This window comes from Schistocerca gregaria, chromosome 3 (assembly GCF_023897955.1).
Source record: "Schistocerca gregaria isolate iqSchGreg1 chromosome 3, iqSchGreg1.2, whole genome shotgun sequence".
Taxonomy (NCBI): domain Eukaryota; kingdom Metazoa; phylum Arthropoda; class Insecta; order Orthoptera; family Acrididae; genus Schistocerca; species Schistocerca gregaria.
In genome coordinates this window covers 539,337,311-539,357,013 of record NC_064922.1, presented here as the reverse complement: position 1 = coordinate 539,357,013, position 19,703 = coordinate 539,337,311, and the positions used below count along the sequence as shown (strand labels likewise).

Below are 19,703 nucleotides of genomic sequence, written 5' to 3'. Positions count from 1 at the left end.
TGTGTCCCATTCTACAGCCCTTCAAGGCAAACCACCCTGGGCTTACATTTCAGCAAGACAAGGCCCGCTAATACACGATGAGAGTTTCTGTAGCTTGTCTTCGTGCTTTCCAGACTTGGCCGACAAGATCGAAAGATCTCTGTCTAATTGAGAACTTTGGGAGCATTATGGGTAGGGCATTACCGACTTGCTTAGTTTGTGAAGCTCTTCCTCTTGAATACATCATTCAAATTTTCTGAAATTTTGATTATTCGTTACTCTGTGCTTGTGCATCATATCTACTGCTTTCCATCCGATTCGGATTTTTTTTTGTTTAGAGTGTGTAATAATGCTGTGTATTTTCGACTTTTCTCCTCTCGCTCCAGCCGCCAGTAACTATTTGTTCAAATGGTTCAAATGGCTCTGAGCACAATGGGACTTAACATCTGCGGTCATCAGTCCCCTAGACTTAGCACTACTTTAACCTAACTAACCTAAGGACATGACACACATCCATGCCCGAGGCAGGAGTCGACCCTGCGGCCGTAGCAACGGCGCGGTTCCGGACTGAAGCGCCTAGAACCGCACTGCCACAACCGGCGGCTAAGTATTTGTCGTGTCAAAACTGCTAATATAATAATTTCCACTAAATTCATGTACGAAAGTTCTCATATACTTTCTGGCTGATCTTGCTCAAGCAGAATATAGTGACTGGTAGCAAGAGCAACCTCTAGAAGCCTCACTGACCCATTCTTCTTATGTACTGTATGTGCTGCATTGCAATACTCAGTGCCTTTTTTTCCAGTTTTGTTATTTTCTATTATACTCTTGATTTTCTTTTCTTGAGCTTCTCTTCTAGCTAGTGATGCTGCATAGCATTTTTTCTTGAATATCTCACACATTAGCATATTAATTTGATACTGATATTCTTTCATTAATCCACATTTACTAGAAACTTCTTGTAATTCTTCTCTATAGGACTTGACTCCCCGGTTTTTTTTCTCTCCTTGATGCCTCAGAACATGTCCTACCACCCGATCCCTTCTTCTGGTCAAGTTGTGCCACAAACTTCATTTCTCCCAATCCTATTCAATACTTCCTCATTAGTTATGTGATCCACCCATCTAATCTTCAGCATTCCTCTGTAGCACCACATTTCAAAAGCTTCTATTCTCTTCTTGTCCAAAATATTTATCGTCCATGTTTCACTTCCATACATGGCTACACTCCATACAAATACTTTCAGAAGCGACTTCCTGACACTTAAATCTATGCTCGATGTTAACAAATTTCTCTTCCTCAGAAACGCTTTCATTGCCATTGCCAGTCTACATTTTATATCCTCTCTACTTCGACCATCATCAGTTGTTTTGCTCCCCAAATAGCAAAACTCCTTTATTACTTTAAGAGTCTCATTTCCTAATCTACTACCCTCAACATCACCCGACTTAATTCGACTACATTCCATTATCCTCGTTTTGCTTTTGTTGATGTTAATCTTATATCCGCCTTTCAAGACACTGTCCATCCCGTTCAACTGCTCTTCCAAGTCCTTTGCTGTCTCTGACAGAATTACGATGTCATCGGCAAACCTCAAAGTTTTTATTTCTTCTCCATGGATTGTAATACCTACTCCGAATTTTTCTTTTGTTTCCTTCACTGCTTGCTCAATATACAGATAGAATAACATCGGGGAGAGACTACAACCCTGTCTCACTCCCTTCCCAACCACTGCTTCCCTTTCATGTCCCTCAACTCTTATAACTGCCATCTGGTTTCTGTACAAATTGTAGATAGCCTTTCGCTCCCTGTATTTTACCCCTGCCACCTTTAGAATTTGAAAGAGAGTATTCCAATCAACATTGTCAAGAGCTTCTTCTAGTTTTTCCATTCGTCTGTAAAGAATTCGCGTTAGTATTTTGCAGCTGTGACTTATTAAACTGATAGTTCAGTAATTTTCACATCTGTCAACACGTTTTCTTTGGGATTGGAATTATTATATTCTTCTTGAAGTCTGAGGGAATTTCGCCTGTCTCATACATCTTGCTCACCAGATGGTAGAGTTTTGTCAGGACTGGCTCTCACAAGGCTGTCAGTAGTTCCAATGGAAAGTTTTCTACTCCCAGGGCCTTGTTTCGACTCAGATCTTTTAGTGCTCTGTCAAACTCTTCACGCAGTATCGTATCTCCCATTTCATCTTCACCTTCATTCTCTTCCATTTCCATAATATTGTCCTCAAGTACATCTCCATTGTATAGATCCTCTATATACTCCTTCCACCTTTCTGCTTTCCCTTCTCTGCTTAGAACTGGGTTTCCATCTGAGCTCTTGATGTTCATACACGTGGTTCTCTTATCTCATCTCCAAAGGTCTCTTTAATTTTCCTGTAGGCAGTATCTATCTTACCCCTAGTGAGATAAGCCTCTACATCCTTACATTTGTCCTCTAGCCATCCCTGCTTAGCCATTTTGCACTTCCTGTCGATCTCATTTTTGAGACGTCTGTATTCCTATTGCCTGCTTCATTTACTGCATTTTTATTTTTTCTCCTTCCATCAATTAAATTCAATATTTCTTCTGTTACCCAAGGATTTCTACTAGCCCTCGTCTTTTTACCTACTTGATCCTCTGCTGCCTTCACTACTTCATCCCTCAAAGCTACCCATTCTTCTTCTACTGTATTTCTTTTCCCCATTCCTGTCAATTTTTCCCTTATGCTCTCTCTGAAACTCTGTACAACCTCTGGTTCTTTCAGTTTATCCAGGTCCCATCTGCTTAAATTCCCACCTTTTTGCAGTTTCTTCAGTTTTAATCTACAGGTTATAACTAATAGATTGTGGTCAGAGTCCACATCTGCCCCTGGAAATGTCTTACAGTTTAAAACCTGGTTCATAAATCTCTGTCTTACCATTATATAATACACTCCTGGAAATGGAAAAAAGAACACATTGACACCGGTGTGTCAGACCCACCATACTTGCTCCGGACACTGCGAGAGGGCTGTACAAGCAATGATCACACGCACGGTACAGCGGACACACCAGGAACCGCGGTGTTGGCCGTCGAATGGCGCTAGCTGCGCAGCATTTGTGCATCGCCGCCATCAGTGTCAGTCAGTTTGCCGTGGCATACGAAGCTCCATCGTAGTCATCAACACTGGTAGCATGCTGCGACAGCGTGGACGTGAACCGTATGTGCAGTTGACGGACTTTGAGCGAGGGCGTATAGTGGACATGCGGGAGGCCGGGTGGACGTACCGCCGAATTGCTCAACACGTAGGGCGTGAGGTCTCCACAGTACATCGATGTTGTCGCCAGTGGTCAGCGGAAGGTGCACGTGCCCGTCGACCTGGGACCGGACCGCAGCGACGCACGGACGCACGCCAAGACCGTAGGATCCTACGCAGTGCCGTAGGGGACCGCACCGCCACTTCCCAGCAAATTAGGGACACTGTTGCTCCTGGGGTATCGGCGAGGACCTTTCGCAACCGTCTCCATGAAGCTGGGCTACGATCCCGCACACCGTTAGGCCGTCTTCCGCTCACGCCCCAACATCGTGCAGCCCGCCTCCAGTGGTGGCGCGACAGGCGTGAATGGAGGGACGAATGGCGACGTGTCGTCTTCAGCGATGAGAGTCGCTTCTGCCTTGGTGCCAATGATGGTCGTATGCGTGTTTGGCGCCGTGCAGGTGAGCGCCACAGTCAGGACTGCATACGACCGAGGCACACAGGGCCAACACCCGGAATCATGGTGTGGAGAGCGATCTCCTACACTGGCCGACACCTCTGTTGATCGTCGAGGGGACACTGAATAGTGCACGGTACATCCAAACCGTCATCGAACCCATCGTTCTACCATTCCTAGACCGGCAAGGGAACGTGCTGTTCCAACAGGACAATGCACGTCCGCATGTATCTCGTGCCACCCAACGTGCTCTAGAAGGTGTAAGTCAACTACCCTGGCCAGCAACATCTTCGGATCTGTCCCCCATTTAGCATGTTTGGGAGTGGATGAAACGTCGTCTCACGCGGTCTGCACGTCCAGCACGAACGCTGGTCCAACTGAGGCGCCAGGTGGAAATGGCATGGCAAGCCGTTCCACAGGACTACATCCAGCATCTCTACGATCGTCTCCATGGGAGAATAGCAGCCTGCATTGCTGCGAAAGGTGGATATACACTGTAATAGTGCCGACATTGTGCATGCTCTGTTGCCTGTGTCTATGTGCCTGTGGTTCAGTCAGTGTGATCATGTGATGTATCTGACCCCAGGAATGTGTCAATAAAGTTTCCCCTTCCTGGGACAATGAATTCACGGTGTTCTTATTTCAATTTCCAGGAGTGTATATCTGAAACCTGTCAGTATCTCCAGGCTTCTTCCATGTATACAGCCTTCTTTTATGATTCATTATGCACCACGCAAAATTGCGCTTTTATGCCATCATCTGTCTTCTTCTTAATTATGCTAGCTACTAAACCTTCAGGAACTTCCTCTTCTCTGACAAATCTGACAAAATTAACCTCCCACTCTTCATTCTTACCACAAATAATTAAACATCCTCTTTCAAAATCAATTCTACATCTTCTTTGTATAAACCAATCATTGTCAAAATTTCACTCCACAGTTAGAGATTCAATAGTCGACACAGTCACGTCAAAGCAGCTATCTGGGGTCTTGCTCCTAATGAGTACTTGTCTAGTAATTATGACCAGTTGCAGTGACTATAAGCACATCGTTTTCTGGAGTACAGGTATATTTGCTGCTGCGAAGCTGTTGATACAAATTTCTGGATATTATGGTAGCATAACTTCCAGAATCGAGGAAAAGCCTCAATTTTAACACCACTTGCACTAAGTTCAGTCAGTGGAATTAAAGTTTCATCTTCTGTTGTACTTCTTCCCTTACTAGTTCAGTTTTAATGTCTTCAGTATTTTTAATTCTCGGAAATGTCCCGTTAAGCCGTTTTCATTTTCTGAAGTAGGTCTCGACCAAAACTATCGTTAGTTTACCGGTATCCGCCCGTTTTGCCTGTATCTGTCGTCCGTAACAAAGAGAGGCGAATCTTTTTGAACTATAACGTCTTTCACTGGCTGTTAGTCCCGTCTTTCAAAGTCATTTTCTCTCCTCTTCTTATTTCTAAAAGGATCACTGCACACATATTTGCTTGAGTGATCATCTCTTCACGCACCAAAGCATCTCGGCCGATCATTTTGCTGCCTCTACAGTGGGCGCCCAAAATTATTTTTTCACGGAGCTTAGAGTCGTTGAAAGTGTTTAATGCGTCGTGTTGTGTTTTTTGTTAATTTTACGTGGTACTCCCCACTGTAAATCTGTTGTAAATGGTCTACAACTCATAACAGCTCATCGAAATCATTTAATGTTAGCAGTGCTAACTGTCTGGCTATTTTCTTTGGCAAATGTTTTATCAAAATTATAATCAGATCATCATCTAATAGCGGTTCTAGGCTCTTCAGTCTGGAACCGCACGACCGCTACGGTGGCAGGTTCGAATCCTGCCTCTGGCATGGACGTGTGCGATGTCCTTAGGTTTAAGTAGTTCTAAGTTTAGAGGACTGATGACCTCAGATGTTAAGTCCCATGGTGCTCAGAGCCACTTGAACCACTTTTCATCTAATAACTCTTCTGTTCCCAGTATTTTGTTTAAAAATAAATTAAACACGAGGAACTTACACATTGACGCTTCACTGTAGTCGTAACTGTGCACTGAGAAAGATTGTTCTTTGATCCTTCACCGTTTCTCTACCGACCAATACTTGTGGAGGTACGCATTTTCTAAGCATGAAATTGCAGTATGTTGACCAATCACACGCTTTCGCTGCTTTCTGGCACCGGCACTCGTATGTCGTACGGAAGTACTGATTCTCTTAGCCTCATTTCCAGTTCGTGCAAACATAATTCGATAGTGTTCCATGATATCAACTGGATGTGTTTGTGGGGATCTGCACTACGATTTCTTGCATTAGTGTTTCTACTTCCTGTGAGATTACGTTGATACCAGCTTGCGTGCTGCAAATTTTTGCATCATTCATGGCTTTCTCCAATTCCTGTACTGGAGATTTTAAATTTGAAAACTGTTTTTCGTGCACACGCTAAACTACAGGGAGCTTCTTGGCTGCATGAGCTAGGGTAAAAAGAAAAGTGTTTACCATAAAGGTACCAAACTTTATAGGAATACTGTGCATTCCAGGACTTGCATTGTTATTAGCGTTAGTGTCATCACTCGTTGTTAGACAATGATTAAAACACAAGCATTAGTGTGCATTACAGTTGCAGACAGTCAACATGGATTTGGCAAAATGAGCATGGATTTACGCGTAAAGCTGTTGTATCAAAACAACATTAGTAGTGTTATGTCTCTTCACGAATATAGATGCATTAAAGAAATAAGGAGAGAGCCTCTTTTCGACTGAGGAAGATGACAAGGAAGTTCGAATTAACAGGTGATTTGGGAATTGCTCCTAGGAGAGGCCGACAGCTAATTGCTCCACAAATTTTTGAAGAAGCTACTGTTGCCGTGGCTGGGAATACTGGACGCGATGCGCGATCCTCAATCAGTGCAGGAGCTTTCATCACAGCTGAACATTCTTTTGCCAACTATTCGAAAGGTGTCGCGAACAAATGTGAAATGGTATATCTTGTGTGGTTCCACGCTGTCCTAGATGCAAATGGTCGGCACATTGAGTAAAGTTTGTACTCTGGATCATAACAAACGTTACCCTCTCATGTGGAAATTGAAGTGTGTTTGTTTCAATGGTTTATTCGTTATTTCTCTTCCGCATGTCCTTAAAAGTGTTTCCACAAAGTTTGACCGCCCTATGATCATTCGTTTTTTGTAGGCGCTCTCAAGTAGCGAACGTTTAATTATAACCGCCCTGTACTTTAACAAAGCAATTTTTCTTTTGTTCGCAATCATCGTTTGCGGGAACTACCTCGTTATTCTTTACAACACTGTCCAGCAGAACTTGATTCACGATTTCTTGTTGTGAGACTACTTAGCTTGTATTTTCGTTACATTCACGCCTATCTGACGACAATATGTCTTAATCTTCTCTGCGCTGACATAGCCGAAGTGCCCGCACCCTTAATCTTTTTCAAACGAAACTATTCAGTGACAATATTTGATTTTTGCCTTACTTGTAGCGTTATGTGTCAACTTCGTGGCGAAGTGCCCGTCATCTCGTTAATGGTAATATCTGTTGTGATGTACACATTTTAGTAAGACACAACGCAAAACTCAAAAAGTTTGCAATAAAAAATAGGGGTTACTATGATTTTGTGTTTGGTGCGTATTACACCATACGTTGCTGCATATGATTTTAGCTAACATATTGAATTTTTGTTTAGACTTGGGAAGAGGTCTGTATCTGTCTCCGATCTCGAGAAAATGGATCCTATGTAGCGTGTTCATTCCCGATCTCACGTCCTCGAGAATGAAATATTCATAACATCCCTCATATCTTTTAACCCGCTCGAGACATCGAAACGAGATTTCGGCGAACGATGGGACACAAGGAGGAGAGCACTTTGCCATTTCGCAAACACACCGAACTTTCATATCTATGACGATATATCAGAAGTTGTACTTTCTATTTAATTTTTTTCATTCCAGTGACTGTAATTATTTAAGAATTATCGACAGCTAGTGAGACAAGAGTTTCCTAGTATAAAAATAAACATGACATTTCTTCTCTTATGTTACCACAAACCGGCACAATAAGGTTTTTCGTAAACTATTGAGCTCTCTGGTCGCCAATTACTTGTTTAATGAGACACTGTGTTTCAGAATCCTGCTGCAAAAATGAGTTTGTGGAAAGTATATTGTCTTTTGGCAAAAGAAGTACTATTACACCTGTCAACAAAAGAAATGTGGCAGTACTCGTAAATAGTGATGCTTCTTCAAATGAGAAAAGGTAACAATTCATACAAAAATAAATAGTCAATTCTGTTGGAATTTTTTGTTCAATCCCATAGCCTGTCGTATTTTTAACACTGAGCGACTGGAATGGAAACTTAACAAAAGATTTTATTCCTTTTCTTTATCTGAGCAGTACCAAAGTAATGACGAGCGTACCCTTCAAGTGGAATGACATTCACATGCCTGATGCTGGTTACTCACCTACGCCTTGCAAAACTGACAATACGTGATTCGCGAATAAAATAGCTGTTATTGAATAGAAGTAAACAATTGATATGTGACACAACACAATTGTGAGTGTATCATCAGCAGCTGAGAGTAATGCACGCGACGGGAATGCGGATCTTAGCCACGTGTGCTTTGTGAGAGGAAGAGGAAGAGCTCACATTGTTCGAAAAGCATTGTCATGGAAGTAGGTCCGCCTTTGTCAGCAATACATTGCAACAAATTAAATAGATCACCAGGCTCTTTCACGTTACTCACAATTTCGTAATAATACCAATCACTACTGAATTTATGCTGCCTGTTGTGTAATTAGTTTATTAATGCTGATAGTGTGTATATGACCACTGAAATGTTTTTCTCGTCGCAACGATCTGATTAAAACACTATTATTCATGAGGGCCTCTCGACTGTTTCTAGCTTGCAGTGGAAATGTGATGTCCACAGGTACGTAGTATAATGTCTCTTATTACATTCATATCCAAATAATGATAGTGAAACTTACGAACTTCATATCTAGGAACCTTTTTACTAGAAGTACAAAGGGATCATACCTGTGGAAATTACGCCTTTTCGACTTTTTTTAACAGATTGTAGAGATACGCCAACATACCAAGGCAGCAAGTATAAAACCTTGTTTTACTTTCCTGCCCTGCTTCTAGGTCACATGATTTTGTAATATTCCTTACTTCCTTATTCACTACCCTCACGATGAATCGTCTGTCCCTTATTATGGTCTGAAAACATTGTGGAGGCAGAATATATACTTCCAGTAGCTAATGGTTCACCAGTTATTGAACTGTGCATTGTTCTTGACAAAAGAATAAACAAAACGGAAAGTTTACTGATATATGTTACTGGAAACTATTTTAAATTGTTGTTGTTGTAGTCTTCAGTCCTGAGTCTGGTTTAATGCAGCTCTCCACGCTACTCTATTCTGTGCAAGCTTCTTCATCTCCCAGTACCTACTCCAGCCTACATCCTTCTGAATCTGCTTAGTGTATTCATCTCTTGGTCTCCCTCTACGATTTTTACCCTCCACGCTGCCCTCCAGTACTAAATTGGTGATCCCTTGATGCCTCAGAACATGTCCTACCAACCGATCCCTTCTTCTGGTCAAGTTGTGCCACAAACTTCTATTCTCCCCAATCCTATTCAATACTTCCTCATTAGTTATGCGATCTACCCATATAATCTTCAACATTCCTCTGTAGCACCACATTTCGAGAGCTTCTATTCTCTTCTTGTCAAAACTATTCATCGTCCATGTTTCACTTCCATACACGGCTACACTCCATACAAATACTTTCAGAAACGACTTCCTGACATTTAAATCTAGACTCGATGTTAACAAATTTCTGTTCTTCAGAAACGTTTTCCTTGCCATTGCCAATCGACATTTTATATCCTCTCTACTTCGACCATCATCAGTTATTTTGCTCCCCAAATAGCAAAACTCCTTTACTACTTTAAGTGTCTCATTTCCTAATCTAATCCCTCAGCATCACCCGACTTAATTCGACTACATTCCATTATCCGCGTTTTGCTTTTGTTGATGTTCATCTAATATCCTCCTTTCAAGACACTATCCATTCCGTTCAAGTGATCTTCCCAGTCCTTTGCTGTTTCTGACAGAATTACGATGTCATCGGCGAATCTCAAAGTTTTTATTTCTTCTCCATGGATTTTAATACCTACTCCAAATTTTTCTTTTGTTTCCTTTACTGCCTAGTCAATATACCGATTAAATAACATCGGGGAGAGGCTACAACCCTGTCTCACTCCCTTCCCAACCACTGCTTCCCTTTCATATCTCTCAACTCTTGTAACTGCCATCTGGTTTCTGTACAAATTGTAAATAGCCTGCCACCTTCAGAATTTGAAAGAGAGTATGCCTGTAAACATTGTCAAAAGCTTTCTCTAAGTCTACAAATGCTAGAAACGTAGGTTTGCCCTTCCTTAATCTAGCTTCGAAGATAAGTCGTAGGGTCAGTATTGCCTCACGTGTTCCAACATTTCTACGGAATCCAAACTGATCTTCCCCGATTTCGGCTTCTTCTAGTTTTTCCATTCGTCTGTAAAAAATTCGTGTTAGTATTTTGCAGCTGTGACTTATTAAACTGATAGTTCGGTAATTTTCACATCTGTCAACACCTGCTTTCTTTGGGATTGGAATTATTATATTCTTCTTGAGGTCTGAGGGAATTTCGCCTGTCTCATACATCTTGCTCACCAGATGGTAGAGTTTTGTCAGAATTGGCTTTCCCAAGGCTGTCAGTACTTCTGATGGAATGTTGTCTACTCCCAGGGCCTTGTTTCGACTCAGGTCTTTCAGTGCACTGTCAAACTCTTCACGCAGTATCGTATCTCCCATATCATCTTCATCTACATCCTCTTCCATTTCTATAATACTATCCTTAAGTACATCGCCCTTGTATAGACCCTCTATATACTCCTTCCACCTTTCTCCTTTCCCTTCTTTGCTTAGAACTGGGTTTCCATCTGAGCTATTGATGTCCATACAAGTGGTTGTCTTATCTCCAAAGGTCTCTGTAATTTTCCTGTAGGCAGTATCCATCTTACCCCTATTGAAATAAGTCTCTACATCCTTACATTTGTCCTCTAGCCATCCCTGCTTAGCCATTTTGCACTTCCTGTCGATCTCATTTTTGAGACGTCTGTATTCCTTTATAACTGCTTCATTTACTGAATTTTTAAATTTTCTCCTTTCATCAATTGAATTCAATATTTCTTCTGTTACCCAAATATTTCTACTAGCCCTCGTCATTTTACCTACTCGATCCTCTGCTACTTTCACTATTTCATCCCTCAAAGCAACCCATTCTTCTTCTACTGTATTTCTTACCCCATTCCTGTCAATTTCTCCCTTATGCTTTCCCTCAAACTCTGTACAACCTCTGGTTCTTTTAGTTTATCCATGTCCCATCCCCTTAAAATTCCCACCTTCTTGCCGATTCTTCAGTTTTAATCTACAGGTCATAACCAATACAGTGTGATCAGAGTCCACATCTGCCCCTGGAAATGTCGTACAATTTACAACCTGGTTCCTAAATCTCTGTCTTACCATTATATAATCTATCTGAAACCTGTCAGTATCTCCAGGCTTCTTCCATGTATACAGCCTTCTTTTATGATTTTTGAACCAAGTGGTGCCTATGATTAAGTTGTGCTCTGTGCAGAATTCTACCAGGCGGTTCCTCTTTCATTTCTTTGCCCCTGTCCATATTCACCTACTACGTTTCCTTCTCTCCCTTTTCCTACTACCGAATTCCAGTCACCCATGACTATTAAATTGTAATCTCCTTTCACTATCTGAATAATTTCTTTTATTTGATAATACATTTCTTCAATTTCTTCGTCATCTGCAGAGCTAGTTGGCATATAAACTTGTACTACTGTAGTAGGTGTGGGCTTCGTAGCTATCTTGGCCACAATAATGCGTTCACTATGCTGTTTGTAGTAGCTTACATGCATTCCTATTTTCCTATTCTTTATTAAAGCTACTCCTGCATTACCCCTATTTGATTTTGTGTTTATAACCCTGTAGTCACGTGACCAGAAGTCTGGTCCTCCTGCCACCGAACTTCACTAATTCCCACTATATCTAACTTTAACCTATCCATTTCCCTTTTTAAATTTTCTAACCTACCTGCCCGATTAAGGGATCTGACATTCCACGCTCCGATCCGTAGAACGCCAGTTTTCTTTCTCCTGATAACGACATCCTCTTGAGTAGTCCCCACCCGGAGATCCGAATGGGGGACTATTTTACCTCCGGAATATTTTACGCAAGAGGACGCCATCATCATTTAATCATACAGTAAAGCTGCATGCCCTCGGGAAAGATTACGGCCGTAGTTTCCCCTTGCTTTCAGCCGTTCGCAGTACCAGAACAGCAAGGCCATTTTCGTTTGTGTTACAAGGCCAGATCAGTCAATCATCCAGACTGTTGCCCCTGCAACTACTGAAAAGGCTGCTGCCCCTCTTCAGGAACCACACGTTTGTCTGGCCTCTCAACAGATACCCCTCTGTTGTGGTTGCACCTACGGTACGGCTATCTGTATCGCTGAGGCACGCAAGCCTCTCCACCAACGGCAAGGTCCATGGTTCATGGGGGAATTAACGAAAAGAAATAGAGCGCTGAATCGGCGAAAACGCAACACTGCTCAGTAACAATAAAACTCAGTATACCGTAATGCTGATTTTGGCATCGGCAATACATCCACTGACCATATGCGCCATGCCGAAGTGAGCACATGGCAGAACTGCCTTCCAGCTCCTCGACTCACCCCTCCCACAGAGCTCGTGTGGCGCGCGGCGCGTGGCAATTTGCCTTAAACCCTGGTCGCGGTTAAACCAGCAGTAAAATACAAGGGGCGTTCGATAAGTAAAGCAACACTTCTTTTTATTCGGTGAATGACGCTTGGAAAAATGCAGAATTTTGCTGTGGGATATCATAAATTCGCGCTTCAGCCCTTATAATTTCATGAGGTTCTGACAGGTGGCCGTCCTTTATGCAGCGTTCGAAATTTCGGCTGTAATGAAGATGCACTCCAAGTAGAGACCTGAAATTGAGTTTCTTTTAGCAGAAAACCAGAGCATTTTAGATATTCATAGGCGCTTGCAGAATGTCTATGGAGACATGGCAGCGAATAAGAGCACAATTAGTCTTTGGGCGAGACGTCTGTCATCATAGCAACAAGGTCGCGCAAACCTTTCTGCTCTCCTGCGGTGCACACAGCTGTAACTCCTGCAATGCTGGAAAGTGCGGACACCCATTCGAGATAATCGGTGAGCCACAATCAGACTCCTCGCTGTACAAATGGACGTCCTGTTGGTACTGCTGACACACTCGTTTACCAGTTACTCAAAGCTGTGTGCTTGCTGGATACCTCGCCGCTTAACAAGACCATAAAGAACAACACAGGAACATCTGTGTCAAACTGCTTGCACATTACGAGACTCATCGTGACAATTTTTTGCACCACGTCACAGGCGACGAAACAATGGTTCATCACTTCGAATTGGAAACAAAACGGAAATCCATAGAATGGCGCCACACTATCTCTACTCTGAAGTAAACGTTCAAAGCCACACCCTCAACCGGTAAAGTAATGGTGACGGTCTTATGGGACTCTAAAGGGGTTATCCTGTTTGATGTCCTGCCTCATGGTATAATGATTAGCTGGGAAGGTATTGCACTACTTTCAGGAAACTGAAGAAACGACATAGCGCGTTCGTAACCGCAAAGATGGAAACGAACTACTGTTTCCCATGACAATGCAAGGCCTCACGCAAGTCTGCAACCCGATAGGAGTCCACAAAATTTCATTGAACTGTTCTTCATTATCCACTTTAAAACGCGAATCTCGCACTTTCCGTCTTCCATCTGGCCCAATGGCGGCTGCTCTCTTCGGGAAGCAGTACGTGGATGATATGAAGGCGATTGATGTAACAAGACTTTGGCTCCGACGTCGACCAGTAGAATGGCACTATGTAGGCTTAGAGACCACTCGAGTAAGGTGGCGTAAGGCTGTGGCACTGAAAGGAGATTATGTTGGAAAATAGGGTTTTGCAGCCAAAAGAGTAGGGCTTAATATGGTCTATTTATTGGAAACCTGAATAAAACGAACCTGATTTCAGAAACAATATGTTTAATTATTTATTGGTCTTATTGACAGAGCAAATACAGATGACCAAAATGTTACAAAAAATGGTTCAAATGGCTCCGAGCACTATGGGACTTAACATCTGCGGTCATCAGTCCCCTATTCTTAGAACTATTTAAACCTAACTAACCTAAGGACATCACACACATCCATGCCCGAGGCAGGATTCGAACTTGCGACCATAGCAGCATCATAGTTCCGGACTGAAGCGCCTAGAACCTCTCGGTCACAGCGGCTGGCCCCAAATGTTACAGCGCCGGGCGCGGTGGTCTCGCGGTTCTAGGAGCGCAGTCCGGAACCGTACGACTGCTACGGTCGCAGGTTCGAATCCTGCCTGGGGCATGGATGTGTGTGATGTCCTTAGGTTAGTTAGGTTTAAGTAGTTCTAAGTTCTAGGGGACTGATGACCACAGCAGTTGAGTCCCATAGTGCTCAGAGCCATTTGAACCATTTGAACCAAATGTTACAAGTTCATTTAGTAAGTGCGGAAGTGTCACGTGATGATCAGCCAGTTCCAGTGGCATATGTTGTATCCCGTTGCTGTTTACTGCTAAAATTTCGAGAAATTGAAATGGTTCAAATATTAAGTTTCTTTACTTTGTTGTTGTGGTCTTCAGTCCTGAGACTGATTTGATGCAGCTCTCCATGCTACTCTATCCTGTGCAAGGTTCTTCATCTCCCAGTACCTACTGCAACCTACATCCTTCTGAATCTGCTTAGTGTATTCATCTCTTGGTCTCCCTCTGCGATATTTACCCTCCACGCTCCCCTCCAATACTAAATTGGTGCTCCCTTGATGCCTCAGAACATGTCCTACCAACCGATCCCTTCTTCTGGTCAAGTTGTGCCAAAAACTTCTCTTCTCCCCAATCCTATTCTATACCTCCTCATTAGTTACGTGTTCTATCCACCTTATCTTCAGCATTCTTCTGTAGCACCACATTTCGAAAGCTTCTATTCCCTTCTTGTCTAAACTATTTATCGTCCATGTTTCACTTCCATACATGGCTACACTCCATACAATACTTTCAGAAACGACTTCCTGACATTTAAATCTATACTTCATGTTAACAAATTTCTGTTCTTCACAAACGTTTTCCTTGCCATTGCCAGTCTACATTTTATATCCTTTTACTTCGACCATCATCAGTTATTTTGCTTCCCAAATAGCAAAACTCCTTTACTACTTTAAGTGTCTCATTTCCTAATCTAATTCCCTCAGCATCACCCGACTTAATTCGACTACATTCCATTATCCGCGTTTTGCTTTTGTTGATGTTCATCTTATATCCTCCTTTCAAGACACTATCCATTCCGTTCAACTGCTCTTCCAAGTCCTTTGCTACCTCTGACAGAATTACATTTTGATTTCTTCTCCATGGATTTAAATACCTTCACCGCTTGCTCAATATACAGATTGAATAACATCGGGGAGAGACTACAACCCTGTCTCACTCCCTTTCCAACTGCTGCTTCCCTTTCATGTCCCTCGACTCTTATTACTGCCATCTGGTTTCTGTACAAATTGTAAATAGCCTTTCACTCCCTGTATTTAACCCCTGCCTCCTTCAGAATTTGAAAGAGAGTATTCCAGTCAACATTGTCAAAATCTGTCTCTAAGTCTACAAATGCTAGAAACGTAGGTTTGCCCTTCCTTAATCTAGCTTCTAAGATACGTCGTAGGATCAGTATTGCCTCACGTGTTCCAATATTTCTGCCGAATCCAAACTGATCTGCGCCGAGGTCGGCTTCTACTAGTTTTTCCATTCGTCTGTAAAAAATTCGTGTTAGTATTTTGCAGCTGTGACTTATTAAACTGATAGTTCGGTAATTTTCACATCTGTCAACACCTGCTTTCTTTGGGATTGGAATTATTATATTCTTCTTGAAGTCTGAGGGTATTTCGCCTGTCTCATACATCTTGCTCACCAGATGGAAGAGTTTTGTCAGGACTGGCTCTCCCAAGGCCGTCAGTAGTTCTAATGGAATGTTGTCTACTCCGGGGGCCTTGTTTCGACTCAGAGCTTTCAGTGCCCTGTCAAACTCTTCACGCAGTATCGTATCTCCCATTTCATCTTCATATACATCCTCTTCCATTTCCATAATATTGTCCTCAAGTACATCGCCCTTGTATAGACCCTCTACACACTCCTTCCACCTTTCTGCTTTTCCTCCTTTGCTTAGAACTGGGTTTCCATCTGAGCTTTTGATGTTCATACAAGTGGTTCTCTTATCTCCAAAGGTCTCTTTAATTTTCCTGTAGGCAGTATCCATCTTAACCCTAGTGAAATAAGCCTCTACATCCTTACATTTGTCCTCTAGCCATCCTTTACTTTATAATGAGCAATAGTTGGTTTTGCCCTTTCATCCGATGAAGAACTTCTTTGTTTGATATTTTCACCACCAAAGGCATGTGTAAGAGATGTATTTCAGACGCATCAATTATTTTCTCTACATATTGGTCAAGGGTCCAGCTTTCGTATCCATTGAGAAAAATGGAGAACACGTAGCAATGGATCATTTGCATTGCAGACTACGATCCGATCTTATAAAAAATGTTCATGCTACTAAATTTTCTCGCGGCCTCTTCTGGTCTAGCTCTGATATCTTTCTTGCAGTCACGCTGCTCATCCAACACAGTGCCTACATTCTTCAAAGAGGATACTTCTTAAATCTTATTTCCTATTCGTTTTGTATGTTTTTTATTCCAGATGTGATTCATCTTTTTTCTCGAAGGCATCTTCAGCGGAAGCTAACATGATACAGTTTTGTTTTGATATGCGATATTTGAAGGTTATAAAACAGTTCACGTCTTATTTTTCTGCGTAAGTAAGTGAGTATTTACCGTTATTCAAGTTTTTGCGCCAATTTCTTATTTTCATGCGTTGAAAAGTTTGATTGGAGTCTTCTCGTAGAGAAGACTACAACTTTAGCCTTAGAAGTGTTGACATACAGGCCAAACTCTTCACTGTTCTGCACTGAATTGTCTAAATTGTCCCACTCGGAAGTTCACGTGGCATAGCAGTGTTATTGCCAAAGACTATTCCTTCGGCAAACAACAATAGTCTCAGGCTGGCTTACTTCTCTGGGATATCACCGCAATGTGGGCTCGTTTGTGGCACCTGTCCGAACGTAATCTGGTCTCATCGTCAAAAAGCAGGGACTTCAAGTTTGAAGTTATCGTCGCCTATATACTAGCGAAGTGTTTATTTATCTTCATGTTGATGAATCATCTTCTGTTCCCAAGTATCATCTCCACACAAATTCACTGGGAAAAATCAGTGGGCACCACATTTCACTCTAATAACTTGCCACAGCATATTTACCTCTTTCCCGGTCTTTTTCATCCTACATACAGTGTAACAGTGTAACGTTCCAAATTTTGCACATGAATAAATAGGAGAACATATGATCCATATAATCCTGGCTAGTCATACTACTTGTCGACCGTGGAAAATCTGATTGCTGTTGACTTTTGGGGGAAAGAAAGCGAATCCATTTGCTCTTTCTCCGAAGTTTGCTTTCTTCGTTGATCCATAATCATCCGGGGTGTAGTGATCGACTATTCCAATAATATGTGTAACTTGTCAGTGACATATGTTTGTGGGTGACCTAGCAGGGAATTATATTTTTGAAGACGAACGTATTGATGAAGTGGACTGAAAAGCATTATCTCCACGCATAAGCCATATAGATTATGCCTGGCAAACCCTAAAGGACTCGGGTCACTCTTTACGATGGGGAAGTCCGGAGGACAACTATTCCTGCTAGGGGGAATGAACTCAATTGACTCTACAATTAGTAGAGTCATGGCATGAAGAACATACTGCATGTTTGAGGTGAATGAGTGGCCATTTCAAGTCACAGCATAAACGCCTCTAGTTTCACTAGAATAGGTTTTTCCTATGGTGTTTGTTTTTGCATGTGTGTTTCTGTAGTAATAAAAAATTATTATTGTCATGGATTTTTCTTGTTTGTATTGCAGGTAACATTCTGATTCCTGTTTGCTCTATGTCCTGCAATATCAGCAAGCCATTAATATACTATTTTCTCCTATTTTGTTACGTTAAACATATAGATATTCGTTTTAAAGTAACTCCTTCTCCGACGCCCAGAGGTCATTGTGACATTCGAATTTATTCAGTTTTAAATATCACACATAAAACATAGTGCAGTAGAGCGGTAAACTGCTATGAAAGTAATATTGTTGGTAACTGTCACTTCTTGTCCTAGGGAGCTGCTGATCGTCGACATTCAGACGAAAGGAGGCGGAAGTGACACCACTCGAACCTGCTGTCACGTGGCCGCGTCCTCGTGTTATTATAGTACCCAGTAGTTGGTGTAACCTGGCTCAGCAGATACAACATGAAACATTACTTTTTAACTTGTGTTTTGTAAGTAGAGAAACATAAACATTTATTAGTTACTCAGAACGTTGACAAAATCAAGAAGTAAAACAGGGCTTATCTCAAATTTTGTTTTATATTTATCAGTTTCCAGAAGTCCAAAACAACAGCAGTACGATATGTAACATTACACATATTTTAATGTTATGAGAAAAAAAATCAAGCTTTCTCTAGGCAGTGACAGACACAAGCCTCAAATTCTAAGGACAATAATCATTTTTAAAAGATATGATCTAATAAAATAAAATGAAGACTAGTATGAAACGAAAAATCATTTTGGTTTGTTCCATAGACTACGATTCCATTCTACAAGTGAAGGATGAAGGTGACTATTAAAATATTCATCCGACATTATAGACAAACTATCACTGTAACCATAATGTCGTAAAAGAACTATGACATAGAGACAGACTTGATAGTAGTCACACCACAGAGCAACTACCCCCATGATAAAGATGCTTATGATTTCATAGATTACTCCTTCAAAAACTGGCATAACAACAACAATTCTACAATTTCATTACCTATCATTGATGTTTCATTTTCCTGTTTTTATAGTATTAGAATAAGACAACAAACTGCAAATTCACAATTAATATGTCTTTCTTATGAACAGCCAGGAATCTGTGTTATTATGGTTAAGTAAAGGCGAGACTGTGGCAGACATGCAGTATTATTTTCGTGAATTTACATTATTTACCTTTTTTTTAAATATCACTGAAATCTTGTACACTTATTTTGAGGGATGTACATGCTTTAAATCATTTTATGGGGTTTTTAATAAATTATTAATGCTATGTGAAAATTTTGAATTTTTTGTTACATTATTATTTCGTGGTATACTTTTTCATTTTTTCCTGGAAAATTTTTAAATCTTTCATATAGTAAACTAATATACGCTAAGAAGTGTACATTCAAGTACAGTAAATTTTGAGAAATTATTTCAATTATTTTACGTGATTTTCTGATTTGAGTAATTTAAAAACAAATTTTCCGTATGTTTTGAAGCATAAAATTGTTTGTATAGCGCAGAATAAAGCTCTTGTTCCATACAAATATTGCGTTGGTTTGAAGGAAAAAGTGTGAAAATTTCATAGAAATCCCTCCAATAGATTAGGATACGTGTGTTCCTAAAGGATGAAAATTTAAGTTGAAGAAAAATCAATTTAAATTTTGCATGAAAGTTTCTTTTAATCATACCTTAGCGCAAACTGTCCATATCCGTTTTCCAGTTATTCTTCATCGTCTTTTGAAGCTCATGTATCCTGCACTGAAGCCTCTGTCTTTGCAATTTCTTGCTCATTCACAGTGACTGTTCAGTGAAGACTCCAGGTGTAAAACCCAACTTCATGAGGATGTAAAGTCTTGGTACATTTATATCATTAAACACAGCTGCAGCTTTCAAAGCAAAATCTTCAGTGCCAATTTAACAAGAAACACAGTATTTGAACTTAAGAAAACTGAAACTTTCAT

General features: G+C 41.2%; 1 protein-coding gene across 1 annotated transcript in view; it reads left to right on the top strand.

The window, feature by feature from the left end:
- LOC126354531 (uncharacterized) overlaps window positions 1-18,670 on the top strand; it is a 126,801-nt gene extending 108,131 nt beyond the window's left edge. The window contains exon 4 of the mRNA XM_050004260.1: window positions 18,058-18,670. Coding sequence (XP_049860217.1) covers window positions 18,058-18,102 — 45 coding nt within the window. The 3' untranslated portion in view covers window positions 18,103-18,670. The remainder of the gene's footprint in view (window positions 1-18,057) is intronic.
- The last annotated feature ends 1,033 nt before the right edge of the window (window positions 18,671-19,703 follow it).